At 38.6% G+C, this 17,961-nt stretch overlaps 5 protein-coding genes across 9 annotated transcripts; 2 read left to right on the top strand and 3 right to left on the bottom strand.

Moving 5' to 3' along the window:
* Nucleotides 1-1,323: 1,323 nt before the first annotated feature.
* LOC121766393 (NDR1/HIN1-like protein 13) lies at nucleotides 1,324-2,342 on the top strand. The gene has a single exon (XM_042162684.1). The coding sequence runs from the start codon at nucleotides 1,429-1,431 to the stop codon at nucleotides 2,209-2,211; it is 783 nt and encodes a 260-aa protein (XP_042018618.1). The 5' UTR covers nucleotides 1,324-1,428; the 3' UTR covers nucleotides 2,212-2,342.
* A 2,497-nt stretch (nucleotides 2,343-4,839) lies between these two features.
* On the bottom strand, nucleotides 4,840-8,416 carry LOC121767170 (protein FAR1-RELATED SEQUENCE 4-like). 5 transcript variants are annotated; one of them, XR_006043049.1, is made up of 5 exons: nucleotides 8,318-8,416; nucleotides 6,058-8,170; nucleotides 5,923-5,979; nucleotides 5,485-5,678; nucleotides 4,840-5,349 (listed from the first exon to the last, which is right to left on the bottom strand). XR_006043049.1 is itself a non-coding variant. In XM_042163376.1 (5 exons), exons 1-4 carry the CDS (start codon nucleotides 8,354-8,356, stop codon nucleotides 5,553-5,555), a joined length of 2,262 nt encoding a protein of 753 aa, XP_042019310.1. In that variant the 5' UTR covers nucleotides 8,357-8,407; the 3' UTR covers nucleotides 4,840-5,349; nucleotides 5,551-5,552. The 5 variants fall into 5 exon arrangements, 1 of the variants encoding a protein (XP_042019310.1); XR_006043048.1 differs by having other exon boundaries at nucleotides 8,289-8,410; XR_006043046.1 differs by having other exon boundaries at nucleotides 6,058-8,097; nucleotides 8,318-8,407.
* A 505-nt stretch (nucleotides 8,417-8,921) lies between these two features.
* Nucleotides 8,922-13,858, top strand: LOC121769017 (chaperonin CPN60-like 2, mitochondrial). The gene is made up of 18 exons (XM_042165656.1): nucleotides 8,922-9,122; nucleotides 9,226-9,247; nucleotides 9,359-9,490; nucleotides 9,720-9,876; nucleotides 10,176-10,351; nucleotides 10,684-10,779; nucleotides 10,861-10,965; nucleotides 11,073-11,159; nucleotides 11,317-11,406; nucleotides 11,516-11,596; nucleotides 11,672-11,740; nucleotides 11,830-11,907; nucleotides 12,248-12,343; nucleotides 12,443-12,542; nucleotides 12,633-12,736; nucleotides 12,835-12,940; nucleotides 13,310-13,388; nucleotides 13,467-13,858. Exons 1-18 carry the CDS (start codon nucleotides 9,082-9,084, stop codon nucleotides 13,567-13,569), a joined length of 1,722 nt encoding a protein of 573 aa, XP_042021590.1. The 5' UTR covers nucleotides 8,922-9,081; the 3' UTR covers nucleotides 13,570-13,858.
* Nucleotides 13,859-13,950: 92 nt separating this feature from the next.
* Nucleotides 13,951-14,931, bottom strand: LOC121768598 (LOB domain-containing protein 31-like). The gene is made up of 2 exons (XM_042165128.1): nucleotides 14,183-14,931; nucleotides 13,951-14,077 (listed from the first exon to the last, which is right to left on the bottom strand). Exons 1-2 carry the CDS (start codon nucleotides 14,929-14,931, stop codon nucleotides 13,951-13,953), a joined length of 876 nt encoding a protein of 291 aa, XP_042021062.1.
* A 540-nt stretch (nucleotides 14,932-15,471) lies between these two features.
* Nucleotides 15,472-17,033, bottom strand: LOC121767488 (mediator of RNA polymerase II transcription subunit 9-like). Its single transcript, XM_042163757.1, has 5 exons — nucleotides 16,625-17,033; nucleotides 16,462-16,524; nucleotides 16,230-16,310; nucleotides 15,881-15,939; nucleotides 15,472-15,704 (listed from the first exon to the last, which is right to left on the bottom strand). The coding sequence occupies exons 1-5, from the start codon at nucleotides 16,868-16,870 to the stop codon at nucleotides 15,647-15,649; spliced, it is 507 nt and encodes a 168-aa protein (XP_042019691.1). The 5' UTR covers nucleotides 16,871-17,033; the 3' UTR covers nucleotides 15,472-15,646.
* Between the last annotated feature and the right edge of the window lie 928 nt (nucleotides 17,034-17,961).

Genomic DNA, 17,961 nt, shown 5'->3' with positions numbered 1-17,961 from the left:
ATAAATGTATTTAATGTCTCTCCGATTCAAGTACTCATACGTTTCATATTCCTATCTGTTGTATGATTAAAAACGGTTGCGTAGTTGTTTTCATGCATTTAATCCTCCTTAACCGCTCTCGCAAAATAATTTCAGTTATTCAATATAACTTTCTAAATTAAACGACATTCGTGGCATTACTGGAGTATAACCGTTAATTTACTCCAAATTCAGATAATGAAAATTCGAACAGCCGTAAATCACGTCCACAAATATTCAAAACATCCATAACTAATAAATATTCAACGTTTTGCCCAAAATTTACAAATATTCAAAATGTTGGCCAAAACTCACCTTTTATATATGTATAGATAATATGGACCCCGCATTTCACTAACACTACTTTTTTCTTACTTTTTTCTTTTCTCTCTTATTTTACCAATTGTACATTAAAACTCGTGGCATTTACAAGATGTCCTATTTTTTGTGGACGGAGGGAGTACAATATATGATTAATTCACTTTAATTAATTCTCTTAATTTAGCTTCCTTTAATATAATCCAGAAGTATTACCAGAATACAGCCAGAAACAATTTAAAACACATTGGCATTTTGTCCTCAACTCTTTCCAATTCCACTAATACAACCAAAAATCCATTTAAAACATTAACTTTTATAAATCCCCAAATAATTATGAAAACGCAAACTATTTTTTTGGCAACTTAATTTAATACTCCCAGAATAGTGCTAATCTCGACGTTCACCATCAACCTAATTAATGAATTCACTAGGTTTTGGTCAACATATTAACCTAAGGCAGCCCTCGTAATATTACAGTCACTAATTGTAATTAATCGTAATTACTTATTAGCTCTCTCTCTCCCCACACAGTACACACACTAGTCAACACTCAATTTTACACTAAATTTGTGTGTATATTCTTCCAAAATGCTCTAACACTGTCCTCAAATCTATACCTTTACATCCAAATGATCGTCGTTCAATTGCTATAACTCATTATCATATAATTATTTATTTAAAATTAAATTGTAAGAATTAATTATTATATAATTATTCATTTAGAATTAAATTGTAAAATGAACTTAATAGAAAAAAATGATTATAAGTCATTACACCCTCAGTCCCCTATTAATTAACATCAATTTTTTTCAATCCGTCCTTAATTAATTGACACTATTACCTTTAATAATGGACCACATTCCACTAGGATACAAATTCCATAAACTTTTTTCATCCCATTTTCACTACATATATCAAAATTTGTGCTAAGTTAAACGTGACAATTGATGGTGATGAATGGAGTATTATATAATCATTCCACCTTAAATTATGGATTATATCTTAATAATAATTTTTTAAACAGAACCGGACTACATATAACATGCTATAACAAGAAAAAAAGAAATTCATAATTTAGAGAGAGAAAAGATGAACGACAAAGTGTATCCATCAGCGAAGCCAGCCGCCAACGGCGGCGCCGCCGCTCCCGCCGCGGTGAACGGCGATTCTAACCCTTCGTTCCCAGCGAACAAGGCGCAGCTCTACAACTCCACGCGCCCGGCCTACCGCCCGCAGGCGCCGCCGAAGCGCTGCCGCCGCCGCAGCTGCTGCTGCTCGTGCTGCCTCTGGTCGACTCTCACTATTCTCATCCTCCTCCTCCTCGCCGCCATCGCCGCCGCCGCCTTCTACGTCCTCTACCGCCCCCAGCGCCCCTCTTTCGCCGTCAATTCGCTCTACCTCTCCCGATTCAACCTCACCGGAAACTCCCTCGCCTCCTCGTTCAATCTCTCCATCACCGCGCGCAACCCTAACAAAAAAATCACCTTCTTGTACGACGCGATCTCGGTCAAATTCATCTCCGGCGATCTCGACATCGCCGACGGATCCTTCGCCGGCTTCACTCAGGGGAAGAAGAACGTCACGACGCTGAGAAGCGTCGTTTCGAGCTCCAGAAACCAAATCCCCGACGGATCCGACACTTCGCAGCTGAAATCAAGCTTCAAAAATAAGAGCCTGCCGCTGAAGATTCAGCTGGATACGAAATTGAAGGTCAAAATTGGGGGAATTAAAACGAAGAATCTCAAAATTAGGGTTACCTGCGACGGAATTAAAATCTCGATCCCCGCTGGCAAAACGGCGTCGTCGGCGACGACTTCGCACGTGAAATGCAAGGTCGATCCAAGGATAAAAATCATCAAATGGACTGTTTGAGCAGAATTGTTGAATAAGGTGTGATTTTTATTTTTGGATTTTTTTCTTTTCTGTTTAATTATGCTAATTTTTTTGGATTTGGTAAATTATAGCTGTTAGGATTTGATATATACATAGTATTATTATTCTTAGTTCTTTTTCGAGATTATTTTTTATTAGTTATTAATACTATTTCTTCATAATTTGATGTATGTGATTAATATTTACCTATAAATTGGCGTTAATTGTGGGATAATGAATTATAAAATTACAAAAAAAGTCTTGTTTGAAGCTGAAAAATATAGGAATTTGTGATATTAATTGCTGAATTAATTTTTATCTCTCATTGAATATAATAATTCGAAATTGACTTTACTCGAGTAAAATGTTGGAGATCAGATTTCATTTGTGTCAGATTGTCATAAGGAGTTAATAAATTTGTCTACATGTCTGCTAGATTTAGAATTTATGAAAAAGTTAATTATTAGATTAATTACACTTTGCTAAAAATAGGAAAACAGTAAAATGATTAATTAATTGTTGCCTCGTTGGTGAAAAAGCAATTAAAGTTAACGTCGAATTGTTTTTGTTTTATTTCATGGTATATCTAACATTTCACTTTTTCGTTATAAATCATCTAAATAATAAAAGCAATTATTATATAAAAAATCGATTCTCACTTTTAATTTTGTGGTGCGTAAAGTAGGTGGGTGCAAGCGTCGGTGGAAATTAAATTTATTGAATTGTAAAAACAATTTGGTTGAAACGTAGGGACGCCTAGAGATGCCCACCGGTTCCGGTTCCGAACCGGAACCGTGGCAATTTTTTCGAACCGGAACCGTCGCAATTCGGGTCGCGGTCCGGTTCAGGTTCATGATTTTTCGAACCGGAACCGTCACCGAACCGGCGGTTCGGGACGGTTCGGAACCGCCGGTTAACCGGCGGAACCGCCGGTTCGGGCGCGTAAATCAAGGCGTCAGGGATGGGGCTGACGGCGGCAGCTTTTCAGCGGCAAAACCGGCCGGTTCCGGCGGCTTTTGGACCGGAAACCGGCGGTTAACCGTGAAAACCGGCGGTTCCGGCGGTTTAGGCGGTTCCGGTTCGGAACCGGCGGTTTCGCGGTTCCGGTTGTATTTTTTTTTTAATTTGAAATTTGGATTTATACAACAAATTGGAACAAGACAATGTATAATTCAAATAGAAATACGGCGAATAAGGAAGAAATGATATCTATTTTATTGAGTTTGAGTTGTAAGTTGTAACGGACAACGATACATTACAATTTACAATATGTATACAAGTATACAACATACAATAATGTAATATAAATTTGAAATTTGGACTTATGCAATAAATTGGAACAAGATAATGGATAATTTAAATTGAAATAAGACGAATATGATGAAAATGATATCAATTTTATTGAATTTGAGTTGTAACGGACAACGATACATTACAATTTACAATACATATACAAGTATACAACATACAATAATGTAATATAAATTTGAATAAAATTGATATCATTTTCACCTTCTTCGTCTTATTTCAATTTAATTATCCATTGTCTTGTACTCTTGTTCCAATTTATTGTATAAGTCCAAATTTCAAATTTATATTACATTATTGTATGTTGTATACTTGTATATGTATTGTAAATTGTAATGTATCGTTGTCCGTTACAACTCAAATTTAATAAAATTGATATCATTTTCATCATATTCGTCTTATTTCAATTTAAATTATCCATTATATTGTTCCAATTTATTGTATAAGTCCAAATTTCAAATTTATATTACATTATTGTATGTTGTATAGTTGTATACATATTGTAAATTGTAATATATCGTTGTCCGTTACAACTCAAACTCAATAAAATAGATATCATTTCTTCCTTATTCGCCGTATTTCTATTTGAAGTATACATTGTCTTGTTCCAATTTGTTGTATAAATCCAAATTTCAAATTAAAAAAAAAATACAACCGAACCGCGAAACCGCCGGTTCCGAACCGGAACCGCCTAAACCGCCGGAAAAACCGGCGGTTCCGAACCGGAACCGGAACCGCCGGTTTTCGAACCGGAACCGGAACCGTGAAATAGCCTCACGGTTCGGTTCCGGTTCCGCCTTCGACCGAACCGGAACCGGCGGTTCCGAACCGGAACCGCCGGTTCGTGAACCGTGGGCAACACTAGGGACGCCTAACTAGTTCATTTTTATTATTTTAATGCGTACAAAAAAAAAATACTATTGAACTTTCATTACCTAATTTTTTTACTTTCATTTATAGCAATACCTAATTTTTTACCACATGGCCATACACTATTTTTTTACAGCACGATAGTTTCTCAAGTCACAATAAACTGATTAGTATTACTGTTACTAATTAAGATAGAATTTTTATTCTCACGTAATGTAAAGAGAGTTAATTAGTTTATTTTGGGAAATTTCGTTAAATTAGTGTAGAACTTAGTTTTCCTGATTTCAATTCAATATTGATCCAAATTTATTTTAAAAATCATTTCAAACAACCTTTGTCCTTGCATAACAATTTTGTACTAGTATTTTATTGACGTGTCAGTAAGTGTAATTGAATTATTTATGGGTCATTTTTAAATAAGGACCGCTTGGAATTGGAATCAATAGAATATGAAAAGGACAAGTTGGTTAAGACTTGAGCAACATTAAGGAAAGCATGTGATAATATGCTTTGGTTTTTCTATAAATACAAAACTATATTTTTATTGTGATAGAGTGTGTGATGTGATATATGAGTGAGAGAGAGTGTGTGTGTGTGCCATTGGTCCATTGACACATAATCTTCCAAGTTCCAATTAATCAAAATCAATCGACAACGAAGCACATCTCAGTTGGTAACACACTTCACCTTTGTCGACATATGTTACAAGCACATATGCAACGGCAACAAGCAGAGCGCGCCGTGCCACTTTCTGAACGTGTCCAAATGCCTCTTTCTAGCAGCAGACGACCCGTTTCCAAACCTGGGCTCGGTCTAGCCACGACGAAGCAGCAGCATCCCCTCTGTTTTTTGCAGCACGCAGAATTTGCATCTGAACGGATGTCGTCTCAGCATCCATACAGCCAGAGGCGTGCTTCCGTCATCAGAAATGAAAGGAGAGGCTATCTGTGAGCTATGAGACTGTTCAAAGAAGAATACAGTTATCAACAAATATGAAGGTAGGATGCCTTCAAGGTTATGAACATCGCGGAACCAGTTCAAGGAATTCATCTAAATCAATTTGTTGCAAGTTCGATTGAAAGAAATATGAAATACCTATGCACATTTGAGCACGAAAAAACTTGTCTTCGTTTCCAAATGTCTTCTAGATGACCTTCGTACCTTCAGTTTGGTTCCTCCAACATCTCGGCCAGCATCTCCACGCCTCTCTTGGACATCTCGTCGCCTTTTAATAACGTTGTGAGGAATCTTGGGTACAGAGCAGGATAATCCAGGGGACCGGCCATATCCTGGACAGAAAATCGTAATTTTATCCTTAAAACTTCAGTCAGAAAGCAGGCAAGAACAGGAAACGAACACAATGATAAATTCAAGGAACGCTTCTTTTTCACGAATATATGAATGTACTTAATTGAGCAATAAAGTATTGAACATTTCTCAAACTTCTGCACGATTAGCAGAAGAAAGGAACGCTTCTTTTTCACGAACAAAAGAAATATAATTACAAAATCACGATTAAGAGATGAAGAGTACCATATGCGGAAAAATGGCAAGAGTTCCGATATTAGTTATTGGAGGCTCCAACAGCACCTGATCCGTGCATAAAGAAAAGCAAGATTAGTAAGTGACCATCACAAAAAAGAGTAAACAAATGGATAGGATACCAACCTTCCCCTTTTTACCAGTCATCCCGTCATTGCTTGCAGCCTCCTTCCCAAAATCCGTCCTCTTCGAACCTTTACTTGTATCAATCACTTTAGCCGTAGGCAGCACCTGCTGTCCAGATGTGATGGTGACGTTATGGTCCGCGCCTCCAACACCTAGTATGGCGAGAGGTGCAGAAACGTTTGGTTGATTTGCTATCGTACATTGTTTGAGGGCTTCATTTATTGCAGCCACTGCATTGTTATAACTCTCATCCGACAACGAACCCTCTTCCCCCAGTATTATAGCTCGTCGACAAAGGTCATTGTAACGTCTGACCTTAGCTTGGACTTCATCCAATTTTTCACTTAGTGGAATTTTGCTCGTGGCAGCATTTGTCCAACGTTGCAGTATGTACTTACACGGTATGCTAAAGACACTGGACATTTGGAGAACTACGATACAATGCCTGCAGAGATATCCTTTAGATTGAAATGTACGACAAGAACAGTATATATCGGATTTCAGCTCATTCCATTCCACCAAATAATCGAGATTATTTTCGAAGTCTTTCACTCCATACACTACAGTTGGACCATCTTCGTTTTCTTTTTTCAGATGGCAAGCCGCTGCTCCGAGAACCTCCGTTTGAAATTTCCGGAATATCTCATGACTGTAAACAAGCAGCATTTGTTTCTCGAAGGGCGAAGGTGACTTCAGCTCTGGAGTTTCATGCCATGCATCAAAATTTGCTTTAGCCTCCTCTTCATATCTGTCTGCAAGAATCGATTCGTATTTCCCGATAAAATCTCTCAAAGAAGTTTCCTCATTGATGTATCTATCAAAGAAAGAGTTCAAGCTTTCAGACCTCGAAGCTGCTGACAACCCAGCAAAAGAAACATCTTTTGTAAACGCAGGCACCCAGAGTTTCCGATCTTCATATAAGGACCGAAACCATTCATCCTCTTGAATATTGAATCTTTCAGTCAACTTCCCCCATCTTTTTTCAAAATTTTCTTCGTTCCACGATCTATACAAACATTTATTCAGTTTCCCCATGAAAGATTCATGCCAGCAGTTACGGAACTGAAGCCTTCTCGGTAACCTTTCCAGAATGTGCCACAAATGGAAATAATTACGAGTTTCTGGAAAGGCGAGAGTTACAGCAGCTTTGATAGCCTCATTATGGTCGGTGAGTAGCACTTTAGGGCTTCGTCCACCCATCGCCAAACACCACGATTGCATCAACCAAATAAACGTATATAACGTCTCATCTGCTATCAACCCACAACCAAGCAACGTCGGCTGGATGTGATGGTTCACTCCCACAAAAAGAACCAAAGGAACTCTATACTTGCTTGTGAAATAGGTCGTGTCGAGCGAGACCACATCACCAAAGTAAGTGAAATCCTCCACGCCTTTAGCATCAACCCAAAACACATTTCTCAACCGATGCTCTTCATTGAAGTCCAACGCATAGAAAAATTTCGGATTCTCTTCATGCATTTGTGAACAAAACTCGAGTAAAACCTGAGCACCGCCCTCTTCCAAGCTCAAAAACCGCCCCCTGTCATGCTGATTCCGGATCACATTGTCAAAAAACTGATAAGCGCCATACTGTTTCAACACAGACGCAGGGACTTTCCTCTTCCTCACTTTCGCATCATTGGCAGAATCAGCAATCCTATGGCTTCTAAAAAAGTGCGATTGAGCCGGTAAAAGCTCGTGATTATGCTCCTTCACGAAGCTATGAACGTGCCACTTCCCATTAGGCCTACGCTTCACGTGCAAGCTAGCTTTGCAACTTATCTTCGGAGAAGGCCTCGGGTTAACAGCATAATCCGATTGCTGCTTATTCCCGTACCTAATGCACGAAAATTTGGCATCGATGAATTCTTTCGAAGCCCTTGAGCGACGGCTGCTCAATTTAGCTGTACCGAACCCTACAGATTTCGCGTATTCTTTGTAATACGCGTACGCTGCTTCGTGTGTGTCGAATTCAAGATCATCCCTAGGCTCTAAGTTGGAATTCACTAGAACACTACTGCTGCTTGCCTCCATTTCCTTATTTTTCAACAAATACTAAAGCTATAATCAAATTTCTCTACCAACGGCTAAAAATTAACATGAAATTCACCTACAATTAGAGTTTAACAGAAATGTAAATACCCAATTGAAAGAAAACCGATTAATAAAGCTCGAGGATTGGGTAATGCCCAAATTAAATTTACGGAATTTGGAACAAGAATTGTTACCGTAAATTGGCAAAAGATGGTTTGCTTACTTGGTGGAAGGTTCTGGGATGAGCTTCGTTTGATTGCATACAAATAAAGATGAAATTTTTCGGCAAAAATGGTGAAAGTAAATTGAAAAGGGTCAGAAGATTTTCAATTTCCAGAAAATTAAATTATGAAAATTGCTATTAATAAGTCCTTAATTTTTTATATTACCATTCAGACCCAAAAATTCTCGGTTATCTCGTTTCGTACCTCATATTGAAAATGTTAATTTAATAATTTTATGATATAAACGTACTTATTTTTTTAACATCACGATCAATTTTTCTATCCAAAAGAGTGTGACGATTTTAATTACTTTTGAATTTGTGTGTAGTTAACTTGAAATGAAATTGCATTGAATACTTTAGTTTGTTACATATAGATTATTAGATAAATTAATACTATTTCTCATATTAAATTACTAAAATTGGGATCTCACCTCATTTCAACATAATACACTTCAATAATTGTTAAAACTCGTGCAAAGATGAACTAAGTCAATAGTTTGTGGAGTAATTTTATTATTTCCAAAGATACATATATATACAAATGCAAAGATTTATAAATTCATGAAAAGATCCTTGAAAATAAAAATAATCAGACCAAATAAAAAAGGAAAGGTAAAAAGATATAGAGGTTTATGCCTTTTCTAATTAATTGAAGCTTAAACCCTAGACCCCAAAATCTCCAAGCTGCCATTTTTACTGAGACGTCTTTCTCTCCGGCCTAAAATTCCTTCGAATTTTGCTATTATTTTGCTAGAATCGTCATGTACAGGATCGGTGCAGCTGCTGTTGCTTCATCAATAAGGTTAGACGCAAGCAGAAATTGTTACCGCTGTGTTTTTTTTTCAGAAATTTGAAATATGTTCTCACTCTTAGTGATGATACTTGCTCAACGATTTTGTTTACAGGTCATCTGCTTCGAGAAATCTGGTAAATGTGAATAATTTTTGGGGCTTCAGTGTTTTATTGATTATTTGTTACTGTTATATGTGGATAAAACATGTGGTATTAACCTTTTTGGTGGAATGATTGGGTGGGAAGGTACGGAGTGGGGTTATCTATAGCAGAAATTACGCTGCCAAGGATGTTTGTTTCGGTGATGGAGCTCGGGCAGCAATGCTTGCCGGAGTTAATGAACTCGCTGATGCTGTAAAAGTGACAATGGGGCCGAAGGTAACTATGGTTTAGCTAAAATTGAATGAAAGGGAAAATCATGTTGCTATGTGAATTTCTACATCTGCTAATCTAGCTATGAAGTGCTATCTCATACTATTATGGCAGTCTATGTCCTTAACTAGAACATCCCTGCGATACTCTGATGTTGTTTGTGACTGATCTTGTAAGATCCTGCATAGAACATTGACGACACGGTGTTACTAATTGTGCTGCGAATCTTATGCAGGGTCGCAATGTAATTATTGAGACAAAAGGAAATCCCAAGGTCACAAAGGATGGTGTCACGGTAGCTAAAAGCATTGAATTTTCTGATAATGCCAAAAATCTTGGAGCAAATCTTGTGAAGCAGGTTGCGAAAGCAACTAATAGTGTTGCTGGCGATGGTAATCTCTTGGCTTCATGTTACAAAAGAATCATGTATTTGTATATGTTTCTAATTTTATTACTCCAATGATTTCCATTTTACAACTAGTGCGTGATCTCAGCTGCTTTGCAATATGACATTCTGATTGCTTCCTCCTTAGTTCCTTGTTTCATACTGCATTGTGATCCTAGCTAACATCAGATTTATGGTGTTTTCGTTATAGCTTTATTTGTGAATGATCCGAATGGTGATTTATCAAACAGATCTTATTAAACACCAGATGTCTCGAGAGCTGAGTTCTTTATCTGGTATTGTCAGGTACTACTTGTGCGACTGTCTTGGCTCAGGCAATTTTCAGAGAAGGCTGCAAATCAGTAGCTGCTGGTGTAAGTGTGATGGACTTACGCAAGGGTATGAACATGGCTGTTGAGGCTGTTATTGCTGACTTGAAGAGCAGAGCAATCATGATTAGCACACCCGAAGAAATTACACAGGTGATTGCATAATGAATATATCTGGAATGGTGTGTAGCTAAGCTCAACTAGTTTTAATGCTCAAATGTACTAGTGCATAGGCCATCAGTACATCCACACCAGCTTGAGTGTATCGTATAACTTTCATTTATTTAGCCCTCCAAAGGTTTAGGGTAACAATGTTTAATGGGACATGCATGAGTTATGTATGCACATCTTTCCAACTTACATGTTTTTCACGAATTTCTAGCAATGAAGGTAAAAGTTAACAGATTATGCTTATTTTGGTTTTTCACTGTACAAATGTTGTTTCCTCTTATACTGTCTTGCTAACTGGTGTAATCTAATTTAAGGTGGGCACGATCTCTGCAAATGGTGAGCGCGAGATTGGTGAGCTCTTAGCTAGGGCTATGGAGAAAGTTGGGAAGGAAGGCGTTATTACCGTCTCTGTTAGTATGCTTTACTCTTCATGTCAGATATTTCTTTCAGTGGGTGGATGGATAGTGAGGTATAATATATGACGTCTGCAGGACGGGAATACCATGGATAATGAATTAGAAGTGGTAGAGGGGATGAAGCTTGCCCGTGGATACATATCTCCTTATTTTATTACAGACTCAAAGACCCGGAAATGTGTAAGTACAGATAAGTAATAATTTATCCCGGAAATATGTGGACACATATTTCTTTTGCTACTCTTATTTGCTGAGTGGACGTATAAGTCATTTTTTTATGTAAACAGGAGCTTGAAAATCCTTTGATTCTAATTCATGAGAAGAAAATTTCAGACATGACCGCACTTGTGAGAGTTTTGGAGCTTGCTTTAAAGGTAATAAAATCAGATGTTGTTGAAATTTATGTTGCCTATATGAAAAAAATTTAGATGTAAGAAGACAAATGATAAATGTAGTAATTAATTACAATAGTAGTTCTATTGAGGAAATTTTCTGATTGAAGATTTCATCATGGGACTTTTCTTTTGACAGAGAAGTCGCCCTTTGCTGATAGTTGCAGAAGATGTGGAAAGTGAGGCACTTTCTATGCTTATAATCAACAAACATCGTGCAGGATTGAAGGCAAGTTCGCTTCACATTTCTCATCTTAGAGTAGATTTCACATAGCTCTCATATTTTGCTGACTAGTTGCATTATTCATGTCATAAATTCTATTCCTCGTGTATTTTAGGTTTGTGCTGTGAAAGCTCCTGGTTTTGGGGATAACAAAAGAGCAAATTTAGAAGATCTTGCCATTCTAACTGGAGCGGAGGTGAGGCAAGCTGTCACACCTATAATGTTTTTGGTTAAATTTGCTTATTATGTCTACTTGATTTGATTGCTGCAGGTCATTAGTGAAGAACAAGGAATGAGTCTAGAGAAAATTCAGTTTGATATGCTTGGTTCTGCTAAACAGGTTGGCTAAGTCACATGAAGAATTGGAGATTGCATGTTCACTTCTGGTGATTAGAATTCTATTTGTCGTGTTCTATTTCGTTGGAGCAGGTCACAGTATCTCTTGACGACACTTTAATTCTACATGGGGGTGGGGACAAGAAGCTGATAGAGGAGAGGTGTGAGCAGGTATTCATCGAGTTATTGATAACTCGGATAACTCTGTACTTACATTTTTTTTCTCTATTATAATGATGTAGGAAGGTCCATGTTTACTTGTTTGAAACCTCAACTGTCCCTTATTACCTGCATTTTTACCATATAATTACTGGAACCTCTTGACTGTATACTTTAGCTAAGTCAAGCATTATTTATCTATTAACAATTGAAAAACTTATCACATGTTGCTTCCTTAATGCATAATGGAGTCAAATGATAATAGCACAAAATAGACTATGTACGGTTTGAAGAATAACAACATTCTACTGCATACACTATTAAAGCTGTACCAACTGTTTCTATCTTACAGTTAAGAACTGCCGTTGAGAAGAGTAGTGCAATGTTTGATAAGGAGAAAACACAGGAAAGATTGTCAAAGTTGTCTGGTGGTGTTGCAGTATTCAAGGTTCAATTTTTACTCACAGTCATATAATCCAGAGGCTGCTGCTTATGCAGGCTTCTAGTCTATGCTTTTCTTTTTCCAGTCCTCATTTTCCTCTCACAGGTTGGAGGAGCTAGTGAAACAGAAGTTGGAGAAAGGAAAGATAGAGTGACGGATGCTCTGAATGCCACCAGAGCAGCTGTAGAAGAGGGCATCATTCCTGGTAAATTTCTTATATTAAGTTTTGAAGGTGGAATCGGAAGTTCAGGTAGATAGTCTTTCGTCTGAACACCAATGATTCATGATTCTGCAGGGGGTGGTGTTGCCATTTTGTATGCCACGAGAATTCTAAAAGATCTGCAAACCAAGAACGAAGATGAAAAAAGAGGAGTCGAAATAATAGAGAATGCTCTTAAGGTGTAGCCTCTTAATCTCTCTTTCTCTGATTGTTTGCATGCACTCCTTGTTACTACTACAAAGATTTAATTTTTTTCGTGATATCTTTTGGTTAACAGGCACCAACTTTGACCATTGCCTCAAATGCCGGTGCTGACGGGGCACTAGTTATTGGAAAACTACAGGAACAGAATGATCCCAGTTTCGGCTATGATGCTGCTAAAGGTTTGTCTCCAATGGCTCCTAATCTTTTGAAATTTTAAAGGATGAGCTCTGCCACCATGTTATTGTCTGGTTGCATATGTGAACATATAGCTTTATATTGTTCTGCAGCCCTAAGCAATGATATTAGTCTGTATCCTTAAGTTGGTAGCACTTGCAACTCCAGTTCATTTATGTTAGGGATTGGCTATGTAAATTCGACAATAGAAAACATTTTGTATGGTGCAAGCTTCATTTGCCTCTCACTTTTGCTTCAGTATTACAATCTTTAGGATGTTAGCTTTTAGTCTTTTACCCACCATGACCATATGCATGAGTTTACAACATACAAGTCCCTCTCATTCTCTGCTTTCCTCTCTTTATCCTGAGCAGGTCAGTACGTCGACATGGTGAAAGCTGGAATTATAGATCCTGTAAAAGTTATTAGAACGGCTTTGCAAGATGCGGCCAGGTGAAATATCAGTTATCATGTTTTTATTAACCTTCAAATTGTTTGTTGTTTCACTAACCCATTCCTACATCCATGCAGTGTATCGTTGCTGTTGACCACAACTGAGGCAGCCGTTATCGATGCCCAAGGAACGGAAAACCCACTTAAAAACCGCGTCCCAAATATGGATGCAATGTACTAAACTGATTTGTGTGTCCTTGCCAGAAACACCAAATGGTACATTCATTCAGCGATTCAAGCAACCCAGGTCGAACACTGCTGGGAATCGTTCTTACTATATGTTTCTTCTTTTCTTTTCGGACATTGCGCTAGATGGAGTGAGGGTTAGGGGGTCAATGTTCATCCTTTGTAGTTAGATGAACTTGAAAAACAGCCCCTTTGTGTTTTTTTCAGCAGGAAATTACTACTTTACACACATTATTGAGATTTTTTTTGGGATATGGAAAATGGTGCTGCATATTATATCTGAATTTCATTGCTTTAATTGAAGAGAAAGAAACATAAAGTATTGTACATATTTGCTACTAACTATACCTACATAACTGGTTGTTTGGGAGTTTCATCATAGATCACAATTTGTGAGGCTGAAGATTGTGGCTGCAGCCTTCAAATCTTGGTGGTCTTGAATGTACGAGAAACACTCGTCGTCTTCCTTGATCGCAGCCTTCTCGGGTGAGTTTGTAATGTTTCTGCAGCAGTCATACGTTGAGAATTCGTATCATAGAATGCATCTCGTATTTTACTTCATCAATGCATCGCACGTATGTGAGTTTATCGTTATGTGTAAAACGAACCTCGGTATGATATTCCCATCGGAGTCGAGTTCGAACTCGTCGTCTCTCCCGTCGTCGCAGACCAAGCGATCGAAGATTGGTCTGATCATATCGTCATTGCATTCCTCCAAAGAGCATTTTCTCGCATGGCGATGATCATCGTGAGGAAACGAGGACGACGTAGATTCCGCATGCGCATGTGCGACGCCCATGCAGCCCCACGAGTTCAAATCCTCCACCGCCGCGACCTCCTCCTCTGTCCCGTACGGCTCCCGCCACCCCTGGTCGTCGTCCTCGGGTGGGGGGCCCTCCTGTTGGGCGGCGGCCCGGCAGAGGGCGAGGTGGTGGAGGACGATCTCGAGCTCAGCCTTGGCGAGGCTTATCTGGTGCTCGAGGTCGCGTATGATCCGGTAGCACCCGCCGACCGGGTCGGAGGCGCGAGCGTCGGACTGGAAGATGATGGTGCGCATGGCGTGGTCCTTCTCGGGCTGGTTGAGGCCGGCGACGATCTTGACGATGTTGCTGACGCCGAAGAGGCGGTGGGCGTTGAGGAACTGGGGCTGGCGGTCGTGGGGGAAGTAGGGGGCGAGGATGCAGTCGGAGGCGCACTTGCGGCGCTGGTACTTGCAGGCGGCGCAGGCCTGGGTGGTGGAGGCGTGGCTGCGCGGCTGAGACGGGGCGGCTGCGGGGTTGGTAGGTCTAGGCGTGAGGGTCTTGTTGTTTTTGATGGGAGTTTTGGTGGTGTGCAAAATGTGGTTGGGGGATTGCATGGCTTATTATATGAGTGGGGGTGATGCGGCTCCGGCGGGGAGGGAAAATGGGGGAGGGGATTTTTACGTTTCTTGATTGAATTGTGGCTTTCTTTTTGGTGTTTTTCTCCCATATTTTCTCTTTGGAAAATGTGGAGAGTTGAATGGGGCGTGGGGAGAAATTCAAGGATTGAGGGACAGCTGTAATATAAAATTTGTGATTAGTAGTCCCAAAATAAAAATATAGAAATTATTCTAGGAAGTTAATTATTTGTAATCACTAAACTACGAATATAACCCATCAAATAAAACATCAAGCATTTCCATATTTCTTTACTTTTGCTCGTAATTTTATTCCACATTTGTTCTTTTCAATGTAGTGCAAATGTTTCCAATTTGATTATAGTATTTCACTAGATTCAACTTTTTTTTATTTCAAGTGGAAAAGTTAGATGCACATTGAAGTATAATTTCTTAAGTGATGGGCCAATTTAAAACTTTTCCATCTTTAAAACAGTGTTATAAAAATGTACTGCTAACGGTATTTCGTAGAATGGAGTATAACCAACAAAATGTATTCCCTTCACGAAAAAAACCCAACAAATATCCCAAAATTTACAGATAAAAGTAGCATATTACAATTTTCTACGTGGTCAAACTCATGAATAACGTGAAAAACCATCAAATATCGAGTCAAGAAATGGATGGTAACAATGAGGCCATTCCCACATAGAGCTCATATCTGAGAACTGATGATCTCCTCAACCGAATTCCTATACTTTGAAATGAGATCCCTGAAATTAAACACCAAAAGGACAAGCGAAACTCAGCATATCAGGTCTATATCTTACTTCCGCATTTGTCTATGAGCATCTGTATAGATTCGTCATTCAGCAAGTTAACAAGAACCGTTCTTTGATTGTACAATGAAAGATTGTTATAAGACGAGGGATGAGAGGTTATCACAAACCTTCGTTCGGCCAGAAGGTTGTAGGTTTCCTCTAGTCTGCGCTTTTGTTCTCCCAGAGTCTGTCGCCACCAACAAGTTAAGTTCGTGAGGCACGGATTGTTAGTCAAAGACTCATCTCTAAGAATCATCAATCAGTGACTTTTATACAGAAGCTGTTGAATCCCTTAACTTTCATTCCCATTTTGATACCATAGATTAGAAGAATCAAAACCAAGACTTGAAATTTAACTTTTCAACTTCACAAGAATTACATTCAATCCACACACACCATCATCAGTTTCGAATACTATTTTCCCCAAAACATGAACAAAAGGTATTAGCAAACATTATAGTAAAAAATGAAACTTACAGTTGATTTAGTTTTGATTGTGCCAGCAATGGAGTTCAGAAGCTGCTGGCACTTGTCAAATTGTGTGTTCAACTCACTAACCTTCACAATAAACACACATAAACAACACCCAAATCAGTAACATGCTACATTTCTATTCATTCTATAAACTAGTATTCAACTAAACATTCCTAACACAATCAAAGCACTAAACTAAATTCAATTGAACAATAAAAAACTGAATTCAACTAACCAGAGCATCAGTTTGCTGATCCCTCGTCCCGTTTTCAGTTACTTCAGCTAAATTCTCCACCAGCTACAAATTGAATTCAAATAAAATGAAAAATCCCCAAATATAAACCTAATAGTATACCCTCAAAAAAACTATTAATTGAGAAAAAGAAACGGATAATTACATTGAGCAGGTGAAAATGAGAGGCGAGAGACTGATGCTGCTGTGGCGGAGGCGTCGATTGCTGTTGCTGTTGGAAACGCGGCGGCTGAGGTTGGTTGAATTGGTGGTGAAACTGCTGTTGTGGATTGAATTGCTGTTGGTGAAGGAACAGATGATCCTGATTGGAGTTGGAGGGAGTAGCGGGATTACTGTGGGGCTGAATGTTGGGGATCATTGCCCAGTTCCCTCCTCCCCCAAAATGATCCATCTCTTCTTCTTCTTCTTCTTCTTCTTCTTCTCCTTCTTCTCTGTTTCTGCAACTCTGTTCATAAGCTTTTTCGGTTTTTCTAAAAGAAACGAAGACAAAACGACGCCGTAACCGACTTAAAGGGCTTTCTGTATTCAGGCTTTGAGTTCTTGAAGCCCAGTTAGGCTACGTTCGTGTTAATTGATAAGTATATTAACTACTAAATTGATTATTTACGCATTTTAGAATTTGGTTAATTTCTTGCTTATTTTTCAAGTTGAGTTGTTTCATATGAAAAAGTAAGTGACTTTTGATTATTACGTTAGAAGCAAGATAAAAACTTTTATGACTAAGATAATAACATTTATACAAATAAATTCCTTTTTTAGGAAAGTATCAATATTGTTGGCTTATGATTAGATACTTTTTATTAATGGGTATGTATCATTGGCAATTTTCCTTTTTCTTTCCTTCTCTTTTGCAGGATGATATTGCCTTTGAGAAACAATCTCACCTATCTATCGCATGCATCAGGCCATTACCAATCCATATATCGTTTTAGGACCAGAACAAGCCTCGGTGGAAATTTACACATTTTAAAGATTTGCTTCTTTGTTTATAGGTTATGTTTGCTTCTGCAGAGATTGCTAACTGTATGGACATCAAACCATTGTTTATTTTGATTTGATTCCGATTTAATTCAAAATTCTCTTCAATTCGGTTCAACGACATGTCACATATACATCGAATACTTATTTTACCGCTTCTTCAACTGATTTTATAGTGTTTTTTCATGCCAATGTTGTTCTTTTTCTAAATATAATAGGCCTTGATTTGTGTAGGATCTCCCTGAAGAAAGTCTTGGTGGTGGTGGTGCATGTTTTTAATCCTCCTCAAACGGTTTCCTCAGTTGGCACTTACTACAATTTAAGTGTTGTAGCCTCATCACCACCATCACCTCGGACTCTTATTATGGCACCACCGCCTCCTCGCCCTCGTTCGCCCTCAAAGCGTTCGGATTTAACAGAATCTAAAACGGAGCGGGGTTTGCCACCTAAACGGACCCCACCATCATGTTTGCCCAATTGTTAGTAGTCACACACGCCTCCTAC

Source organism: Salvia splendens, chromosome 15 (assembly GCF_004379255.2).
Source record: "Salvia splendens isolate huo1 chromosome 15, SspV2, whole genome shotgun sequence".
NCBI lineage: Eukaryota > Viridiplantae > Streptophyta > Magnoliopsida > Lamiales > Lamiaceae > Salvia > Salvia splendens.
Note: the sequence above shows the minus strand (reverse complement) of the source record. Positions and strands in the feature narration are given on the sequence as shown.